Raw genomic sequence first — 22,662 nt, 5'->3', positions numbered from 1 at the left:
AGACACTCTGATCACAGGACAGAGAAGATTTTTTTGCTTCTGTCATTATTCTGCTGAAAAACAACACTCAGTCCCCCAGGGTGGCAGATCTCAATATCGGTTTATTATGCAGCTGCTGTCTCCCACTCCCACCTCCCTGCCTGAACCTCCTCCCCCCGCTCCCTCCTGCGCCCCTCAGCTCTGGCTGGGGTCCGCCACGCGGCCGATGAAGAGGGGGGCCCTGGCTTGGTCGCTCCACAGCAGGGTGATGAAGGGGTGCAGGGCGGAGAAGGAGGAGAAGGAGCGAGCGAGGGAGACGGACGAGGCGCCAGCCGCCTCGACTCCAACCTCGTTCAGGGAGATGCGGGCTTGGTGACGGGCATCCGAGAGGGCCAGGATATCTTCTTCCACAAGACCACAGAGGTTTGGACTATCGAAGAGCACCCTTAGACCTGAGAGAGAGATTAATACAGCATTATACAGTACAGACACACTGGACACCACAGTACATTAACACTGCGCTGAGAGAGAGGGGTTAATACAGTCCAGACACACTGACTGGACACTCCAGTACATTAACACTGCACTGAGAGAGAGGGGTTAATACAGTCCAGACACACTGACTGGACACTACAGGACATTAACACTGCACTGAGAGAGAGGGGTTAATACAGTCCAGACACACTGACTGGACACTACAGGACATTAACACTGCACTGAGAGAGAGGGGTTAATACAGTCCAGACACTGACTGGACACTCCAGTACATTAACACTGCACTGAGAGAGAGGGGTTAATACAGTACAGACACACTGACTGGACACTCCAGTACATTAACGCTGCACTGAGAGAGAGGGGTTAATACAGTCCAGACACACTGACTGGACACTCCAGTACATTAACACTGCACTGAGAGAGGGGTTAATACAGTACAGACACACTGACTGGACACTCCAGTACATTAACACTGCACTGAGAGAGAGGGGTTAATACAGTCCAGACACACTGACTGGACACTACAGTACATTAACACTGCACTGAGAGAGAGGGGTTAATACAGTACAGACACACTGACTGGACACTACAGTACATTAACACTGCACTGAGAGAGAGGGGTTAATACAGTCCAGACACACTGACTGGACACTCCAGTACATTAACACTGCACTGAGAGAGAGGGGTTAATACAGTACAGACACACTGACTGGACACTCCAGTACATTAACACTGCACTGAGAGAGAGGGGTAATACAGTCCAGACACACTGATTGGACACTCCAGTACATTAACACTGCGCTGAGAGAGAGGGGTTAATACAGTCCAGACACACCGACTGGACACTCCAGTACATTAACACTGCACTGAGAGAGAGGGGTTAATACAGTACAGACACACCGACTGGACACTCCAGTACATTAACACTGCACTGAGAGAGAGGGGTTAATACAGTACAGACACACTGACTGGACACTCCAGTACATTAACACTGCACTGAGAGAGAGGGGTCAATACAGTACAGACACACTGACTGGACACTCCAGTACATTAACACTGCACTGAGAGAGAGGGGTTAATACAGTCCAGACACACTGACTGGACACTCCAGTACATTAACACTGCACTGAGAGAGAGGGGTTAATACAGTTTGGACACACTGACTGGACACTCCAGTCACTAGTGCAGTGTTAGAGGACCCTATCTCACCCAGACTCTCCATCAGATGAAGCAGATCAGTTCTGGAGTCCAGTTTGAGGCGAGGCAAGGCCACTGTGGCCTCCTGGGGCTCCATTCTCTCCATGGTCTTCACCAGCTTCGTCAGAGTCTCCAGGTTCAGCCTGTCCTCCACCTCCTTCAGAGCCGAGGTGGACAAGACCGGAGGCAGGAACACATAGAGGCTCACATCTCCAGACAGGAGGAACCTGGCCACCTGAGAGAAGACAGAAGTTCGAGGCATATTGGAACGGTGGACATCGTCCCCACCACACCCGGAAAAGCAATTCAATTTCACCTGGCTTAGAGAGGGCAGGGAGCAGAGCGAGCAGGATGGATTTATCTCTCACCCTCTCTTTTCTCTTTTGCTCCCAGACTCTGAGAACTTCAGCCCAGCTTCGGCAAATCAGATCATGGCAATCATCTCAAATGAGAGGAGGCCGTTCAGCCTATCTGGCCTGTTTGGCAGTTAGATCGATCTCAAGATCTCCTTCAAATGTCTCTTGCAGGAAGCCAAAGCACCAGCTTCAATCACACGGCTGGGCAGCTTGTTCCATTCTCTAACCACCATGTGTGTAAAGGCTGTCAACCTTTTGTCTCAGTCCCCAATCCCAGTACCTTGGCCTTCAGCTCTGCGCTGTATTGGATGGCCAGCCTGTAGTTCTTGCTCTTCATGACTGGGACTCTGACATGCTTTCCCTCCAGCGTGGTGAAATCCTCCTCGTCTGTCTCATTTTCATTGAACCGTATCTTCCACTTCCCTGTGGACACAGAAAGTCACTCATACTCTCTCTCTACCTGTGTCTAACCAAACCCTCCAATCTGATCCTGAGACTCACAGAGACTCACCTGCATCTAGCCAAGCCCACACTCTGATCCCGAGAGACTCCCTCTCCGCCTGCGTCTAGTCCAAGCCCACACTCTGATCCCGAGAGACTCCCTCTCCGCCTGCGTCTAGCCAAGCCCACACTCTGATCCCGAGAGACTCCCTCTCCGCCTGCGTCTAGCCAAGCCCACACTCTGATCCCGAGAGACTCCCTCTCCGCCTGCGTCTAGCCAAGCCCACACTCTGATCCCGAGAGACTCCCTCTCCGCCTGCGTCTAGCCAAGCCCACACTCTGATCCCGAAAGACCCGCTCTCTGCCTGCATCTAGCCAAGCCCGCACTCTGATCCCGAGAGACTCCCTCTCCGCCTGCGTCTAGCCAAGCCCACACTCTGATCCCAAGAGACCCTCTCTCTGCCTGCATCTAGCCAAGCCCACCATTCTGATCCAGAGACACGCTTGACTCTAGCCAAGCTCTGCACTTGGATCCCAAAACTCGTAGACAAGGTCGACGTCTAAGTTCCGCAGATCCTGAACCACACTGTAGTGTAGCTGCAGGAGTAGCAGTCCCGGCACCTCCCCGAGAGGGTTCAGAGGAGTGTATCTGCCACGTCACCATGTTCCTGTTTCTTTGCCCTGACAGACTTTCTCTGCCTGTGAGATGAATGGACTGCAAGGGGAGATCACAGGACTTGTGCTGGATTCTGAGACTGAAGGGCTGCTTGTCATTCTAAGTCATCCTAAGGGGTCACTGGACCAGGAGGCAGGTCAGATCTCCATATGTGTTGACACTTGTGCATGCTACTCTGTCACTGTTTTGATTTAACCTCTCGAATAATATACATGTATAGATTAATTCATTAATTAACCTTATTACCACCCAGGCAGGCATCAAAGAATACCATCTACAGAAAGCCCAGAAAACACCTAATTTAAGTCATCAAGGTTAGCAAAACCCACTTCATCCCTGATTAACTTGAATCAGCTGCAGATGTCTCATCTCAGAGGTTTCTAAAGGGTTTAAAGTGAGGGGATACATTCAGAAAAACAGTCCCCTCATGTAGCAGTAGAGAACAGTACCAATGTAGTAGATGGCATTCAGCAGCATGAACTCGGTGTTCTGCGGGACTGAGTCAACCAGATGCTTGATCTGATTGTGGGTTTTCTGGGCCACCCAATCATTGATCATCTGCAGGTTGGTGGTGCCGTTATTGGTCAACTGCTGAGGCTTTGCCCCGTAGAATTGCTGCGATTGGTCACCAAAGAAGTCTGTCAGTTTCAGCCCTGGAGGTAGAAGCAGAAAGAACAACAGGCCATTAGGTGAAGACCCAGGTCATTTGGCCGATGCCCGAGGTGTGATGATATCTGCAAACCCAGCAGGTCACTCAGCTGATGCCTGAGGTGTGGTGATATCTATAAACCCAACAGGTCATTCAGCCGATGCCTGAGGTGTGATGATATCTATGAACCCAACAGGTCATGCAGCCGATGCCTGAGGTGTGATGATATCTATGAACCCAACAGGTCACTCAGCTGATGCCTGAGGTGTGGTGATATCTGCAAACCCTGCAGGTCATTTAGCCGATGCCCGAGGTGTGATGATATCTGCAAACCCAGCAGGTCATTTAGCCGATGCCTGAGGTGTGATGATATCTGGGAACCTAGCAGGTCATTCAGCTGATGCCTGAGGTGTGATGATATCTGTGAACCCATTGGCCCGGACAGCCAGAATGCTCTCCTCTGACTTGTAACAGAGCTGCTATAATGGCACTAGTAGCACCTGCAGCACTACCAGAGCTATAACATTTTGTATATGATGATATCTGTGACCCCAGCAAGCTGTGGTCAGTGAGCCCGGCACTGTTCCTCTCACACAGAGCGACGGGAATCAGGCCCTGTGTACCAGGCTTATAGTAGATCCGGGAGGCCATCTCCACGCTGCCCCTCAGGTGCTTGGTCAGGCTCAGCACCTCCTCGTGGACACAGGTGAAGTTCTGGGGGAGAGACAACACATTCTCCAGCGTAGTCTGAGTGTCCCCCCGGGCACCTGGCAGGTGGAGAGAGACAGATGCTTCTCACTGTTTGGAAACAGTGCCTTTAGATCTCCGGACAGGAGGCACAGCTTTACATAAAAAAGTGGTGAGGGTGTGGAAGAAGATGCCCAGTCGCACTGTTGAAGCCGGCACCCTGATTTGGTTCAAGACACAGCGGGATGAGATCCTGGGATCGATCTTCTCAATTGATCTCAAATGAGATAGGTGGTTATCTCATGGCCTCCTCTCAGCTGTATCCATTCTTACTGTCTTGTTAGATACTAGCCGTTACTGATATTAGAGGGGTTTAGAAAGGTGGTTTACAGGGAGAGACAGGGGAGACTCAGGACAGACAGAAGAGCTACTTTCATACTGAAAATGGCACAGAGACAAAAAAATGTATAATCCTGCAGACCAGGGTCCCACACTCCTGCTGCCTCAGTCCAACACAGCTTTATTGTGTCACTTAATCCCAAACTGAACCCACCGGTTTCATGACTGGAAGATTAAGAGAATGTTTTGTCTACTCAAACGTTTGAATTAAGAAAACAAACTTCTTGGTAAAGATTTGGTAAAAGTAGTAGCAAAGGAAGTAAGTGTTACAACTTCCTGTTTGCCGGATCTCGTGGGAACACTGCAGTGTCCGTGCTTAATAATATCGCTGGAACACAGCAGGCCCTCTCACCCAGCAGGAGGAGTGTCAGCAGCTCAGCGACGCTCACTGGCGATATCAGCATGTTCCCCTTGTCTTCGATTCGCCGGGCCTCCTTGTAGAAGTGCAGGGCGAACTCCGTCAGCGATTCTCCCAGAATCCCCCTGCCTGAGGCGGAGGGACCCTCCGTGCACAGCGGCCAGGGCTTGCTGTGGCCATGGCAATGCGATGGCGGAGTTGTTGGAGCTGGTGTTGCTGGGGGCGTTGGGGTTGCTGCATCAGTTTAGAGAGATAAAAGCATGAATTTGCACTTGTCTGAGAATCTGCACGTACTGTACTTCTCAGCTGCCTTCCACATCAGAGAAGGATGCGAGTTATAGGAGTGATTCACCTTGTGGTACATGTAGTGCTAATCTGAGAGCAGGGGCTGAACAGTTCACACGGTAAAGATCATCACATAACATTTCAACAGCTCAAAGTTCAGAGTTCAAAGTTCAGAGGACAGGACAGTCCTCTAACATCAAACAGTAGTGGTGTGGTGATTGCTTACAGTCACTGTCATTTGTCCCTGACACTTGTCACTGTCACTGTCAGAATCACTGTCACTTCTGGAGTTACCATTCACTCTCTAACCTCCCTCACCTGCTCGGCAGTCTGCTTATACAGACTGGGGAAGGGCACACGGCTGCTCCCTGCTCTACTGATTGCCGAGAGCCTCCATTTTGTAGCTGACAATTCTGCCATCTTGGTAGGAGCAAAATGCCCAAGCAGTGCAGTACTTTATGGGGATGATTACGTGTTTGGCAGGGTTGTGTTCTGAGTGCAGTTTGCCAGGGTAATGCAGGGTTGTGTCTGTTTGCTGGAGGGTTTCTGTACGTGTTGTGATGCTTGGTGAGTTGGTTTGTTTAACCCAGCTGTACTTCTGTTCTAATCTGCCACTGAATTTGAATTTCAGTGAATCAGCAACCTGTGACACAATTAAGACAACAGCATCACTCGTACTCCCAGCCAAGGATAAAAGACACTCTTGTGCCTCATCGCACAAGAGCAATAAACCACAACCTGATAGGCAATTCAGGAACATCTGAATACAGCACACGCTTATCAGACATGATCACATTGCTACTTAAAAGCACAAAATAGATCTTTATGTCTTTTCTACTTATTTAGACAGAGCCTGATTGGTCACAGTTGAACCATGTGACCTCCGTCCTTGTATTCCAGACCAGCTCTGTGAATAAATGATGACTTCGAAGTGCTACATGTATATGGAGAGCAGACTTCCTTACCTGGGACAGTGATAGAGTTCAGGTCTATTGGTAACAGAATCGTGAAGTCCAGCAGCGCCTTCTCCAGTGTTTTGATTAAATCATCCGAACCAGGAGCAGAACTCTGATGAAACACGAGCTCCATGTTGACAACGATGAATTCCTCACTAGACACACAGAGGAAAAACAAGGAGAGAAGAGACAGAGAGACAGACAGAAGGAATCACAGCCTGTCACTCTGCACTCAGTATGGTAATGAACTGTCAACATGATCTACTTACATGGAGTTCACAATACTGAACACTATAAACGTAGAGATGTACTGAACACCGCACTGACCAATTATTTAGTGTGTTAATGAGCACTGCACTGTGTAACTCAGTAAATTAGGGCTGCACTGAGCACCGTGCTGCGTACTTCATTGTGTCATAGCTGTACTGAACACAGCACTGTGTATCTCATTGTGTTAGAGCCGTAATGAACATGACACTGTGTATCTCAATGGTTAGAGCACTACTGAGCATTGTGTTATTTCAGTGTGCTAGAACACACTGGTCAGTGTCTGTATCAGATGTGTGGTGAGCGTCTGTATCAGAGATGTGTGGTCAGTGTCTGTATCAGATGTGTGGTGAGCGTCTGTATCAGAGATGTGTGGTCAGTGTCTGTATCAGAGATGTGTGGTCAGCGTCTGTATCAGAGATGTGTGATCAGCATCTGTATCAGAGATGTGTGATCAGCGTCTGTATCAGAGATGTGTGATCAGTGTCTGTATCAGAGATGTGTGGTCAGCGTCTGTATCAGAGATGTGTGATCAGTGTCTGTATCAGAGATGTGTGGTCAGTGTCTGTATCAGAGATGTGTGATCAGTGTCTGTATCAGAGATGTGTGATCAGCGTCTGTATCAGAGATGTGTGATCAGTGTCTGTATCAGAGATGTGTGATCAGCGTCTGTATCAGAGATGTGTGATCAGTGTCTGTATCAGAGATGTGTGATCAGTGTCTGTATCAGAGATGTGTGATCAGTGTCTGTATCAGAGATGTGTGATCAGTGTCTGTATCAGAGATGTGTGGTCAGTGTCTGTATCAGAGATGTGTGATCAGTGTCTGTATCAGAGATGTGTGATCAGTGTCTATATCAGAGATGTGTGATCAGTGTTTGTATCAGAGATGTGTGATCAGTGTCTGTATCAGAGATGTGTGATCAGTGTCTGTATCAGAGATGTGAGATCAGTGTCTGTATCAGAGATGTGTGATCAGTGTCTGTATCAGAGATGTGAGATCAGTGTCTGTATCAGAGATGTGTGATCAGTGTCTGTATCAGAGATGTGAGATCAGTGTCTGTATCAGAGATGTGTGATCAGTGTTTGTATCAGAGATGTGTGATCAGTGTCTGTATCAGAGATGTGTGATCAGTGTCTGTATCAGAGATGTGAGATCAGTGTCTGTATCAGAGATGTGTGATCAGTGTCTGTATCAGAGATGTGAGATCAGTGTCTGTATCAGAGATGTGTGATCAGTGTTTGTATCAGAGATGTGTGATCAGTGTTTGTATCAGAGATGTGTGATCAGCGTCTGTATCAGAGATGTGTGATCAGTGTCTGTATCAGAGATGTGTGATCAGTGTTTGTATCAGAGATGTGTGATCAGCGTCTGTATCAGAGATGTGTGATCAGTGTCTGTATCAGAGATGTGTGATCAGTGTTTGTATCAGAGATGTGTGATCAGCGTCTGTATCAGAGATGTGTGATCAGTGTCTGTATCAGAGATGTGTGATCAGTGTTTGTATCAGAGATGTGTGATCAGCGTCTGTATCAGAGATGTGTGATCAGTGTCTGTATCAGAGATGTGTGATCAGTGTCTGTATCAGAGATGTGTGATCAGCGTCTGTATCAGAGATGTGTGATCAGCGTCTGTATTAGAGATGTGTGATCAGCGTCTGTATCAGAGATGTGTGATCAGCGTCTGTATTAGAGATGTGTGATCAGCGTCTGTATCAGAGATGTGTGATCAGCGTCTGTATTAGAGATGTGTGATCAGCGTCTGTATCAGAGATGTGTGATCAGCGTCTGTATTAGAGATGTGTGATCAGTGTCTGTATCAGAGATGTGTGATCAGCGTCTGTATTAGAGATGTGTGATCAGCGTCTGTATTAGAGATGTGTGATCAGTGTCTGTATCAGAGATGTGTGGTCAGTGTCTGTATCAGAGATGTGTGATCAGTGTCTGTATCAGAGATGTGTGATCAGTGTCTGTATCAGATGCTGGTTCCTTATAGACAGATTCAGACAGAATAGACATGATTCCAGCTGTTGATCGTCCTGTGCTGCTCCTGACTGGGACACAGGAGGAGCCTCAGGAGCTCCACCAGGATCATTGGGAATAACGATCTCATGGGTGTTCTCACCTCCCACAAGGGAGACATGGGATTACACATGGGTCCAGTTACATCCCTAAACCAGCCTCAAAGGCACAGCCCAGCACCTACCCGACTTCTATCTTCTCCACTTCAGATTGAAGGAATGTGGTGAGATATTTTTCCTTGTACACATTGTTCACCTGCAAGAGAATTGGAGATGCTCTGGAGATGACACCATCTCTGGCTCTTGTCTGAGCACCCTGTCCTACAGGTACAGGAACTAGCAGTGACTGTTGTCTCTTGGCTAGCCGATCCTGACAGTTGTCTAACAACTCAAAGATGTAATGAGGGAAGTACCACATGAATCTCTAATAGGACCACTGCTCTTCCTTAGAATATCAATGATGAATTTAGTGAGGTTCTGCAGGAATCTGGTATGAGGTCCACTACTCTCTATGCTGTTATTATGTCAATACTCTAGATTCTAATATAGGTCAATCTTCACACACTCTCACCTGCTCAGTAAGTCCAGCCTTAAAGGTCTCGGAGACCTTGGACCCCACATCATCAAGACCTTTGTTTGTACTTAGATTCATGTTGAACTGGAGAGACAGGGTGGTCCCTGGTAATATGCCTGCAATGTAGAAGACAGCGTTATCGAAGCCCAGACTGAAGATCAATGACCGGTTCAAGTATCAATCCAAGAATCAAACTTCAATGGCAATATCAACAATCAAAACCAAGAGAAAAGTGTAATATACAGATGGTATGTATTATGCGAATGGCATTCCACTTGTAACAGCTAACTGAAGAAAACAGTGTTCTGGAGAGATCAGTCACAACAGAGCAGCAGTGGTTTAAAAAAATGCAAAGAAGGCAGGAGATGTCATAATAATCAACTCGTTAAAGTACAATAAAGCCAATGAAACCAGCCTCAATAGGGCCACACTGATAAACTGCTCCCTTTAGACCCAGGAACACATGCATGATTTTGTTATGGAAAAAGAGTAAAATCAGTCAAAGACATATTATTACAAAAATAAATGATTTTAGAAGAAGAAAAGAGAACTACGCTGCAGACTGTGTTCCATCAGGTGATAGATATGAGTGATCACTGACAGCATACTTCTTCTCAGACTGTGAGCCCACAGTACCCTCAACACAGACTGGGCATCAGAGGCAGGACTGGCACTGCAATATTCTCAGGCTGTGAGCCCACAGTACCCTCAACACAGACTGGACATCAGAGGCAGGACTGGCACTGAAATATTCTCAGACTGTGAGCCCACAGTACCCTCAACACAGACTGGGCATCAGAGGCAGGACTGGCACTGCAATATTCTCAGACTGTGAGCCCACATTACCCTCAACACAGACTGGGCATCAGAGACAGGACTGGCACTGAAATATTCTCAGACTGTGAGCCCACAGTACCCTCAGCAGAGACTGGGCATCAGAGGCAGGACTGGCACTGCAAAATTTGTACAGTATGTAGGAAATCACCCCCAGTCACACACAATCTTTCTTCCCCTCCAGGACACCTCCTGAATTCCAAGACACCTCCTATGATCCTCTATTTGTGGGGAATTACTATGTATTTGGGAGAGCTCTCTGATCCCCACCTCTTCCTGTATCTGGAAGATCTCTCTGATTCCACAACAGTCCCTATGTATTTGAGAGAGCTCTCAGACTCCTGGGCACTGTCTCTGTATCTGGGACAACTCTCTGATCCCTACACACTCTCTGTATCTGGGACAGCTCTCCGATCTTCATTCTCTCTGTATCTGGGAGAGCTCTCAGACTCCTGGACACTCTTACTGTATCTGGGGCAGCTCTCTGATCCCCACACACTCTCTGTATCTGGAAGAGCTAACATGATTCCAGACCTGCTCTTACCTGGGACAGTGATGGAGTTCAGGTCTATTGGTAACAGAACTGTGAAGTCCAGCAGCGCCTTCTTCAGGGTTTCGACAAAATCGTCCAAACCAGGAGCAGGACTCTGATGAAACACGAGCTCCATGTTGACAACGATGAATTCCTCACTAGACACACAGAGGAAAAACAAGGAGAGAAGAGACAGAGAGACAGAAGGAATCACAGCCTGTCACTCTGCACTCAGTATGGTAATGAACTGTCAACCCAGTCTTCTTACCTAGAGCTCACAATACCAAACACTATACACAACAACTAGAGGTGTACTGAACACTGTACAACCAATGACTTAGTGTGTTAGAGCAGTGATGAACACTTTAGTGACCAAAGATTCAGTGTGTTAGAGCTGTATTGAACAGATAACAACCATTGACTCAATGGTTTTGCAGCAGTACTGCGCACTGCAATGTGTCACGCAGTGCGTTAGAAGTATAGAACACTGTACTGACCAATAACTCATTGTGTTAAAGTGTGACAGAACACTACACTGTCCATTCACTCAGAGTCTTGGAGATATACTGAGCACTGTACTGTGTAACTCAGTGTGTTAGAGCTGTACTGAACACTATACCGAACAATGACTGTTATACAAAACAGTCATTGTGTCATAATAAATAATCCTTATGTTTATATAATACTTTCCTGGACACTCCACTCCAAGCTTTTTACAGGTAATGGGGACTCCCCTCCACCACCACCAGTGTGCAGCCCCACCTGGATGATGCGACAGCAGCCATAGTGCGCCAGAACACTCACCCACACACCAGCTCTCAGTGGAGAGGAGAACAGAGTGATGAAGCCTGTTCAGAGTTGGGGATTATTATGAGGCCATGAGTGGTAAAGACCAGGGACACCAGGGATCACACCCCTACATGTTTTTGAGAAATGTCCTGGGATTTTTAATGACCACAGAGAGTCAGGACCTCGGTTTTACATCTCATCCATGTGTTGGAGTTGTACCAAACACTGAGCTATGTAACTCAGTGTGTTAGAGCTGTGCTGAGCTCTGCACTATGGGTTTCGGGGGTGTTATTGTCCCTCAAATGCGAGACTAGGGATCGGTACAAGTTTATTAAAATGGCCTCGAAGGCACAGCCCAGCTCTTACTCGAGTTTTGTCTCTGTCACTTTGGAACGATGGAATTTAGAGTCATATTTCTTCTTGTACGCCTTCTCCACCTGCAAGAGAATCAGAGATGGTCTGGAGTTTACTTCCTCTCTTTCGGGCTTTGGGTACTGTCACCCAGACACCAGATTGCAGGAAGATGCTTTCGAGGAACTACGCTATCAGTGTAACCTGAACCACACTCACATTCAACCCATTTCCATGACAAGGCAATCTGGCAGGAAAATGGCTGTTAATGACCACCTACCTCATTTAGTACAGTGTGAGAGCAGAACTCATGTCACACTCTTGCACACTCTCACACACTCTCACAGAAATTACTGTCTCAAGACTCGGCACTGCTTGTGTTTGCTCCCCTGGCTTTTTGACCTCGACCTTGAAGAGTCCTTGTATATCTCTTTTTGGATTTCACTTGAAGATATCTCCTGGTTCTGGACTTTGTTTTGCTTGTTTCAGCTTTGTCTCTCGGATTGTCCCATGCAGTGTCTTTCTGTTACTTCCTGGCTATGAACTTTGCTACGTTTTGGATTACTTTCCAAAAGTAATTGTGATTAGTTGAACATTCACTTTGGAACTCTGCTCTCCAGCTATGAGCCCTGCTATCCCTTTGACTCCTCCACTGAATGGCAGACCACAGAGGTCTGTACTAGGACTCCTGTTTTATGATATCAAAGCTCTTGATTCGTATATAGGGAAATCTAGAATCTCACACTCTCACCTGTTCAGTAACTCTATCCCTGAAGGTGTGGGAGATGTGGAACTTCTCAACATCGAGTACTTTGAGAAAAGGTAGCTTCATCTTGAACTGGAGAGGCAGGGTGGTCTTTGTTTTTGAGGCTGCAGTAGTAGGCACAAAACGTTTGGTGTAAGGGCTTTCCAGTGATTCAGCTGCGTCTGTCGTATCAAGAAGACCACAGAAAAGATCTCCAGCATTTTAGAACTCCAGCCAACTAAGAAAATGATTCTTGTGTTTGGATTCAGAATTGCTTAATATTAAATGGAGCGTACAGACTACAGTCAAAAGCTCAAACTGAGGTCAAAATTCAATTTGGGGTACCACAAGGGTCTGTACTGGGACCTCTCTTCTTCTTACTTATATCTATGATGTGATTAGTGGAGTACCACAGGGGTCTGTACTAGGTTCACTGTACTTTAAATTCTATTACAGTTAGTGAACTTTGCGGACGATTCCAAAAAAGCAGGATCAGCAAACACTGTTGAAGCAGCACCTGAAATTCAGAAGCATTTCAATAAAATTCATCACTGGACAAACATCTGACAGATGCTGTTTAATGTGGACAAGAGCAGGTTTTTTTATTAAGGTTGTTTAAATGTAAATTGCATGTCATACTCGCCCCAGCTAGACAGCTGTAAAACAAGCATTACCAAGGCAACCAGCAAATTTGCTATTCACCTGTCAGCCCGTTGCCGTAACTATCAGCTCAGGCAGAAACTCTGTTCCACCTGCATTCACGTTATAACCACGCCTGTCTCATGAAGAGTAGACTGTTAAGGTTTTTCCTTGTCAGTGCTCTGGTCTCTGTTGTGGAGTTTTGTTCAGAGCCTAATCTTCATGCCCTAGTTCTTGTGTTTCTCCCTGGAATCTCGACCCTCTTGTCTCTTTGAACTGTGATCTGGTGTGTCTCTGTGTCTACCAGGCTATGCACCTTGTTCTTTACTACGACTCTGGACTCTATTCATTACACTGCCTGTTTGTGCCTGCTCTGCCCTGCATTTGGGATCTTCAAGTGACCCGCAGATGCTGTATAACATTACATGCTACATACAAAATGGGAAATATTGAGGTGTTTTCAGGCATCAGTTACACCTTCTACACAGTGGGGAAGTAATAAAAAGGGCAAACACAATGCTAGGACATATATTTATAAACACAGAATTCACTAGATGTTTTGATAAAACTGCACAATGCTCTAGGAAGCTATGAACAGTTTTAACTGTTTGATTGCTTTAGTCTTAAAGGAATGTCCTACACTGACAGACTGAAGGAACTGAATCTCTTCAGTCTGAAGAAAATGTCCTACACTGGAGGCTGAAGGAACTGAATCTCTTCAGTCTGAAGGGAATGTCCCACGCTAACAGACTGAAGAAACTGAGTGTCTTTAGTCTTAAGGGAGTGTCCTACACTGACAGGCAGAAGGAACTGAGTCTCTTTAATCTGAAGGAAATGTACTACAATGACGTTATGACAGAGACTCACTGACATACTCAGTCACTGATAGACACACAACTCTTATGTACTGTAGGCATGTCTAAGAAGATGAAAAGCAATGTTTAGAAAAGTCAGTATCTATACTGTTGCAAGTATTTTCTCTTGTGTGATGGACAGTACAGTATCTTCACCTCTCAGGATCAGGCCTGGGGGAATGCTGGAGCAGCTCTGGTTATTGAGGTTATCTGTTCTTGCCCCTGGGAGAGCTCTGATCCTGGAGAGAGTGGAGTGAGATTGAAGACACTCACCTGTCACTGTCAGATTCATTCCTGGTCCTGGGACTGCGATCTCACTGGAGGGACCTGGTCTGTACTTGTCACAGTAATAGACCCCAGAGTCCCCCAGGGTCAGGTTGTCTATTCTGATGGACCTGTCTGTTAGATGGTTCTTTAATATAAAGGACACGCGGGGGTCACTGGCCCCACCTCCTGTATTGAAGAAGGGCTGTCTGCCTCTGCCTGTGTCTCTGCTCCACCTCACTGCTCCAACATTTGTATTACGGACAGTACAGTTCAGAGTGACCGACTGCCCCTCAGTCCCATGGACCAGACTCGGGACCTGAGTGATCACACCTTCACCCATCACAGCTCCTGGAAGACAGCGCTGGTCTCCTGTCAGTGTCAGCTGACAGACAGCAGGAGGCGCACTTTTCCCTATAGTTCAGAGAATACAGTAAGTCAGTATTCACCTGAGCTTCAACAGATCTTTTTTAATCAACCTGTCCTTAATTACTCAGTATGCCATTTCTGTTTCTACTGGCATCTGTGAATCTGTATTAAAACTCAAAAAGATATCATTGATGGCAATAATTACAATAATAGTAGAACCTTTCACCATGAAGGATCCTAAAGATCTCCACACACAGTACAGACCTACTTCTGCCACACAGATCAGCCCCACTGCACACAGATCAGGGCAGCAGAGAGAAACTGCTGCACCAGGGGGGTTATGGGTGATCTGGAGTACTGGACTTCACCCAGTGAAGTGACACACAGCAGCCCCACTGCTCACAGATCAGGGCAGCAGAGAGAAACTGCTGCATCAGGGGGATTGTGGGTGATTACAGTGAGCCCTGAGGGGGTTCTGACAGGACACCAGGGCCATCACCCCTAATTTTAGGATAAGATTTTAATGAGCAACCTGTCAGGACTTCAGTCTCACTGGAAGAACAGTGCCTCCTACAGGACAATGCCTGTGATCTCCACACTGGAGAAGATGGCTTGGGCATTCTGGGAAGAGTGCCATCTGCTGAGGGCAGGAGAAGAGCACATGCCACCGGTCTCCACCTGCGATCGGCAGGACGAGAGGTGTGTGGGTCAGCTGACTGCAGCCTACAGGCAGAGGGTTGTGTCTGGTTCCTCAAGTCTTTACGGCTTGGCCAGAGATAACCCTGCTGCAACACGGCTGACATGTAAAATAAGCAAGTCCAGCTGGAGCTCTGGGCCACTGGACTCACAGGTGTGAACTCCTTGGTGAACTGACTTCACTGTTGCAGTACCTGCGGGGCTCGGAGCAGCTCATTCAAGATCATGCCGATCAGATTTGCAATGTGATTATAGACCAGGCCCTGTCGTTAACAGCTATTATAGTAAGAGAAAGGAAGAGGACCAGAGTGATGGAACAGCTTCGTACCTCTGTACCTGGGCAATAGAATAGAGAGCAAACCCCCTCCCACTCCTGTCTCCTCACTCTCCTGTCTCCTCACTCTCCTGTCTCCTCACATTCCTGTCTCCTCCCAGTCCTGTCTCTATTTGTCAGTGTGTCAGTGTGATGAGTGTGTCTGTGATGTGTGTCAGTGTGATGAGTGTGTCAGTGTGATTAGTGTGTCTGTGTGATGAGTCTGTCACTGTAATGAGTGTGTCAGTGATGAGTGTGTCTGTGATGAGTGTGTCAGTGTGATGAGTGTGTCAGTGTGATTAGTGTGTCTGTGTGATGAGTCTGTCACTGTAATGAGTGTGTCTGTGATGAGTGTGTCTGTGATGAGTGTGTCAGTGTGATGAGTGTGTCTGTGTGATGAGTCTGTCACTGTAATGAGTGTGTCTGTGATGAGTGTGTAAGTGTGATGAGTGTGTCAGTGTGATGAGTGTGTCAGTGTGAAGAGTGTGTCAGTGTGATGAGTATGTCAGTGTGATGAATGTGTCAGTGTGATGAGTGTGTCAGTGTGATTAGTGTGTCTGTGTGATGAGTCTGTCACTGTAATGAGTGTGTCTGTGATGAGTGTGTCAGTGTGATTAGTGTGTCTGTGTGATGAGTCGTCACTGTAATGAGTGTGTCTGTGATGAGTGTGTCTGTGATGAGTGTGTCAGTGTGATGAGTGTGTCAGTGTGATTAGTGTGTCTGTGTGATGAGTCTGTCACTGTAATGAGTGTGTCTGTGATGAGTGTGTAAGTGTGATGAGTGTGTCAGTGTGAAGAGTGTGTCAGTGTGATGCACGTGTCTGTGCAGAGAATAGTGCTAATTCACACGCGAGCCTGCACAAAGTAACAAGAACATGTCTGCAGCTTCCTTCTGCACTTTGGCACTCAACAAACAACCCTGTGTGGGAGTATTGATCAGCGCTGGTTTTGATGGGTCACTCATTAACTTCCACACACTGGTGCTGCTGGCTGACCTGCATCTGATTCAATAATATTAAACAGCAAAACAAAGCTGGGGGTGCTTCAGGAAGACTAGGTGAAATCACCAGCCCTGTTGTAGGAATTTGGGGCTATTTTTGTAATATGTGGGGAGACAGCTAATTTAAGTGTCCCATTTGTTTATAAACCTTGATATACAGCCAGTTAGATTCAAACTCTCAACCTCTAGTTTCCATGAGCCGTGAGCTGAAGAGCTCAGGCAGCAGACAGGGCACAGTACAATGGTCACCCCAAAAGAGTTTCCTGGGGGCAGCTTGAAGAAGACACCCTGGCCCAGCTGGAGCACGTGTGGGGAAATCTTTTAGCTCCAGAGGGATCCCAAGACTGGGAATCCTGGGTTCGTGTTTGCTGGGGCTCTTGTGGCTGTGTGGGGGCCCTGCTGCTTTTGCAGGACTGCCATTTTCTCTGTTACCCATCATGCATCAGCTGTAACAGTGTGCAGGGCTGGTGGTGTGTAATCACTGTGAGTCATGACGGCGCCAAGCCCTCTCTCCCCTCGTTTCGGTTTCAAATTTACTTCCAGCTCTGCAAGCATCTGAACAACATCTCCCTGAAAACTACCCTCCAGAAGGACCCTCAAGGTGTTTCACTCCAAAACAGCTAGAATTTTCATTTTTGACCAAACAAAGGGACAGAATGCCAAGAATTCCTCTTTGAGCGCCAGAACTGTCTCCCTCCCGACCAGCAGAAGGCTGAGAAGAGATCTGAGCTCCAGAGCTTTCAGGACACGTGTCGGTGTGTCATCCTGACTTGCTGTCCAGCCCCCCTGCCCCCACTCACGCCTCCTGTCTCACCGTGCGTGTGCTGGTGGCTGGTCTTGTCTGACTCTCCTGCCTTGCCCTGTGAGAAGACAGAAACAACGTCAGTGTGGCGATAATCTTCAAGATAATCTTCCAGAAGCACAAATGATAGCAAGGCCTTTGCAGTTTATCCCAAAACAATCTCATTCTCAAGCAGTAGGTGCTCCGCTGAGGAATCCCTAGTGCCCCTGAACTTCCAAGAGTCCCAAGAGTTCCAAGGGTCAGTCTAGAGTGGGGTTTAAGCCAAACACTCTACTTTCACAAAGAGACATGGGTGGCCAAGTGCTCACAACCTCAGTTCCACTTCACCTCCCTCGCCAGCATACTGGAGAGGTGGTTCGGACATTGGGGTCCATCACTGCTATTACCTCCCATCCCCTCAGCATCTGGGGCTTGACCAGATCAGGTGGGAAAACTCTTGTAGCAGCTCTTGGAGTCCCTGTCCAGAGTCGAATAAGCTTTGCTATTGGATAATTGTGGATTAAATTCTCTGGGGACAGGAGAGCAGTGACAACACTGCAGGGGATAGGCAGGTCTGAAAGCCTAAAGTGTTCAAGCACCACCTCCACCACTTTGACTGACACATGCGGAATACCTGGAGCTGTGAGTGAGACACACAGAGGACACCTGGGACTGGGAGTGAGACACTTAGATGACACCTGAGTCTGGAGTGAGACAGACACACAGAGGACACCTGTGGCTGGAGTGAGACAGAACCACAGAGACAGTGAGACAGACATAGGATGGGAGTGAGATACATGGAAGAGTGCAGCTTTTCTGCAGATGAGAGAGGGAGACTGTCATGGAAGTCAGGGGCTAGCCATGGAGAGAGACCGGCGAGACAGGAGGACCATATGCGTAGAAGCTGGAACAGAGCAAACATGGGGGTTCAGTCCGGGCTCAAGGTATCGGGTGGAGTTGGAACGAGACGTAAGCCCTCAGGTAGCGGACGTGAGACGACCTGGTGAGGCGAGCCTCTCGACAACCAGTCACAATGCTGAGCCAGGAGGATAGAGAGACCCGGAAATATAAAGCCCCAGACAGCAAGACACATCGGAAGAACAAGAACAGCACAGGGAAACTAAGAACAGGACAGAGCAGGAGCGCCCTCTAGCTGTAGAGGGTGTGACAGAGACAGAGTGACACTGTGACAATGGGATAGGGTGACAGTGTGACACTGGGAGACGGAAACAATATGATAGTGTGACAATGTGAAACTGTGACAATGTGAGAATGAGAAAATGTGACAATGTCACACTGTTACAGTGTGATGTAGCGTAGAGAATTCTGAAGAATTCCAGGGCAGGACGGCCCAGGAGCAGAAGGCTCCCAAGGGCAGGACATTCTCGCAGCGCGCCTCCTGACCATCCTGAGACTCAGCCCGGACCACCACGGAACGGCCAGGGTGTCCGAGTGCCAGAACTTTCCTTTGTTCTAAGAGTCTAGAGCGGAGGTTGCCAGAGAGTAACCAGAGGATCCACCCGAGGTTAGCACCAGCAGCAGGCCTCGTGAACAGGTCAGAACTGTGGACAGCTGAATCACTATTCAGAACTAGCTCTTCATCAGGAACGAACCGGTCCTTTTCCTGACCTGCTGGGATCCACAGTCATCTTTTCTCCAGTGCACAAACTTTGCTAGTTAAAGCCAACACTAACTAGCTGGTCAGTGAGCATCAGCAGCGCACCGTCGCAAGCAGCACAGCACAGCCTGGCATGGAGCTAGAGAGCCCGCAGGAGATCTGAATCCCCAGAGATTGGATGAGTATTCAACTTCACTGCATTACTGCTCGAGAATTCAATTGTTATCCCAACCAGTTGATATCAATTTAATTCCTAAGAGTTATGTACTTGTTTTGAGTATCTAATGTAGAAGTTGTAACCAAGTTCACTTTATGAAACGGTCTAAATGAATGATATACTGAACGTATGTCCTCTTGATATGTGTAACACTTCGTAACTGACTGAATATATACCTTTTGTATTCTGATAACCCTCTTGATAAGATCTGTTAGGTTTATATGCATATTCTATGTATTAATAAATGTATCCTCGTGTATTAGTACCTGTGTGTGTGCGTTGTTCGAGTTATATCGCATTGTTGGATTCTAAGGCCATCAAAAGAATCATTTTGTGATTTACGGCTACACTTAATAATTGTTCCCGTAGATGCCCAAACCCTACAGAACTGGTGCCTTCAGAGAGCACACTACAGTGACAATTTGAAACTGTGACAATGTGACACTATAACAATGTGACAATGAGACACTCGGAGACTGTGACAATGCAGCAGTGTGACAATGTGACACTGTAGCAATGTGAGAATGAGAAAATGTGACAATGTGACACTGTTACAGTGTGACAATGTGAAACTGTGACAATGAGACACTGGGAGACTGTGACTGACAATGCAGCAGTGTGACAATGTGACATTGTTACAGTGTGAGAATGTGAAATTGTGACAGTCTGACACCTGGCGACGGTAACAATGTGACAATGAGACACTCGGAGACTATGACAATGCAGCAGTGTAACAATGTGACAATGCAATAGTGTGATACAATGACAGCGAGTTGTTACCTCGGCGAGCAGCAGAAGTGTGAAGACGCTCAAGATCCACAATGTCCTCATGTCTAAAGACAGAGGAATAAGGAGAGAGTGAAATACAGGCAGGAGCAGACAGGAACAGCGACCTCTCCTGGGCTCCAGACCAATTACTTTTACAAATCCTGCTAAAACACAGGCTTGAGAAATAAAGAAGAGTCTAGGATAATTAGTCAGTATTAGTGTAACGAAGAAACCAGCGCCCTCCATCTTCCCCTCTGTCTGTCCCTGACACTCAGCCTGTGTCTGTCTCTCAAACACACTCAAGAGTTTCACTGGCATATCTACGCAATTACAAAAACAGGATAACATTGTTGAGAGTCAGGCTCACTCTCTGTTCCTCAGCCTGTGACAGGAGATCACATACTGGGCTGCAGCTCTATTGTGATTCCTCCACCAGCATGTTTGGAAGTCGCTGGGAGATGCGGAAATTCTGGGATTCGATTTATTATTTTTCAGGAATAATATTTGTCTAATCCGAGAGTATTTCTCACAACGCAGTAGATCTCTCCCTCTGTTTTCTTTTGCTGGTAGTGGGAGCACAGTCTGTCCTCTCTGGACAGTGAGGTCTACCTGTTTCGCCCAGTTTCTAGTCCAGCCTGTGGTCACTGAGCCTGTCCTCTCTGGACAGTCAGGTCTGTCTGTGTCCAGTTTCTATGTCCAGGCTGTGGTCACTTGTGCTGGAGTGAGAGAGTGAGACTACCCCTCTGGACAGTCAGGCCTGCCTATCTCCAGTTTGAAGTTCAGGCTGTCATTGCTGAGTCTGTCCTTTCTGGACAGTCAAGTCTGTCTATGTCCAGTTTCTATATCCAGGCTGTGGTCATTGAGCCTTTTTCCCTTTCAGACTTACCTCTCTCTCAGTGCTCGTCAGTGTTGACTCTCAGACTGTCTGACTGTGTTTCTGTGAGAAATGCCCTCTCTTTCTCTCTCTCGATCCTGATTGGTCGATACAGCTCTTCAAGTCTAACAGAGATGATTGTGAGAGAGGGAGAGGGAAGGGAGGGTTAAAATGTTAACCAGCAAGGTAATAATTAATACTGTCGCTCACAAAACACAAACAAGTAGCTTCTGCTAATATTTACAGTCCCCTCCTCTAATGTGCCCTGAAGAAGCAGAGACTGTCTCAGATGTTTGATAAAATTCTATACTATTGTCTTTAAACACCAACCACATGACAAAATAAATTGTTACAAACAAGAGTCCAACTGTTTCTAGGAACCATCTAGTCTCCCACAACCCTTTGTGTAAAGAGGTGTCTCTTGTTTTAAATGCTGTAGATACTGAAGATGTCTGCTGGATTGATGCTGGCTGTGCCTTTGAGGATTCTGAACACTTGTATCACGTCTCCTTATAGTCTTCTTCTTTCCAGACTAAAGAGAATAAGTTCCTGCAGCCTGTTGGTGTGAGTCTGGAATGTTAAACAGTAACAATCAGAAATAATGGCCCATTCGGTATTTGGGCAGTGGGGTCAGGGACTTGGTTGTAGTTCAATCTCTTGCTGTGGACTCCTTCACAGTAAAGATCTCAGCTTTGGATTAGAATATTTTTTTATTTAAAAACGAATTCTCAGTCTCAACTCAAATACTTGAGTTTCCCTGAATGCCTACGTGCAATTTGAGAATTAATCATTTATGAGAAATTGTATCAAAAGCCTTATGAAAATCTAAATATGCCTTATTTTGTGTGTGTCATCTACTGCTGTTGCTTATTCAAAGGTCTCTAAGAGATTGCTCTGGCAAGATCTACCTTTTCCAAATCCCTCCATTAACTACTATGACCTGTCCAATATTAAAGCTTGGTGATTTTATATTCATGTTGATTCTGAATTTTTATCCACTTCAGACTGTTTTGATCTGACTCAACTGGTCTACGCCCCCCCTCCCAACATCTGTGGTCACACCCTTGACCTGGACTCTGCTTCTGGCCAGAATGTCTCAAACATTAATAATATTCATGACCTCGAACAACACATTTCTGATCATAGTGATGTGTAACCTCATGTCTGTACCCCTCTTTCTTCGGTGATATGTAAACACACAGTTTGTTTTGGAAATCTGAAATCTGTGAACCACCGTGATTCCTTGAATCCTTAGCCCTCCACTTGTTCAAGAAGTAATCTTCAACAGCTGACCTTGTCACTAATTTGAACATTGCGTTGACCAATACTTTAGATAAACTCGTCCCCGTTAAAACTCACTCAGGTTCCTTCAAGTGCTCCTCTCCACGGTACAGTGTTATCTGAACTTGGCTCTTTGAAACTAACTGGATGGTGTCTGGAAGCCTTAAGCAAAAAATGTAGCCTAGTGGTTCACAGTCAGACATATAACGAACACCTGCAAATCTCTGCCGAAGCTTCTGCCGGATCCTCCTAGTATATATTTGCTGATACAATTAGCAAAATACTAGGAAATCATAAACAAGATCACTAACCCCCTGACATTTCTGTTCTTTATTCTACTCTCTCTTAAGTTTCTGCAATTCTTCCAAACCAAGACTGATGCTACAAATATACAACTAT

General features: G+C 46.8%; 1 protein-coding gene across 4 annotated transcripts; it reads right to left on the bottom strand.

Annotated features, from left to right (window-relative positions):
* Nucleotides 1–81: 81 nt before the first annotated feature.
* On the bottom strand, nt 82–21,101 carry serping1 (serpin peptidase inhibitor, clade G (C1 inhibitor), member 1). 4 transcript variants are annotated; one of them, XM_069191399.1, is made up of 16 exons: nt 20,995–21,101; nt 20,121–20,173; nt 17,539–17,584; nt 14,357–14,761; nt 12,597–12,772; nt 11,861–11,931; nt 10,718–10,863; nt 9,337–9,455; nt 8,951–9,021; nt 6,488–6,633; nt 5,232–5,471; nt 4,417–4,560; nt 3,594–3,797; nt 2,308–2,450; nt 1,684–1,906; nt 82–431 (listed from the first exon to the last, which is right to left on the bottom strand). In XM_069191399.1, exons 2-16 carry the CDS (start codon nt 20,169–20,171, stop codon nt 175–177), a joined length of 2,442 nt encoding a protein of 813 aa, XP_069047500.1. In that variant the 5' UTR covers nt 20,172–20,173; nt 20,995–21,101; the 3' UTR covers nt 82–174. The 4 variants fall into 4 exon arrangements, with proteins under 4 accessions (XP_069047500.1, XP_069047501.1, XP_069047502.1 ...); XM_069191400.1 differs by having other exon boundaries at nt 12,597–12,715; nt 20,995–21,100; XM_069191401.1 differs by lacking the exon at nt 14,357–14,761 and having other exon boundaries at nt 20,995–21,097.
* Nucleotides 21,102–22,662: the final 1,561 nt, after the last annotated feature.

The sequence above is a fragment of the Lepisosteus oculatus genome, chromosome 6, assembly GCF_040954835.1.
Source record: "Lepisosteus oculatus isolate fLepOcu1 chromosome 6, fLepOcu1.hap2, whole genome shotgun sequence".
Taxonomy (NCBI): Eukaryota; Metazoa; Chordata; class Actinopteri; order Semionotiformes; family Lepisosteidae; genus Lepisosteus; species Lepisosteus oculatus.
Note: the sequence above shows the minus strand (reverse complement) of the source record. Positions and strands in the feature narration are given on the sequence as shown.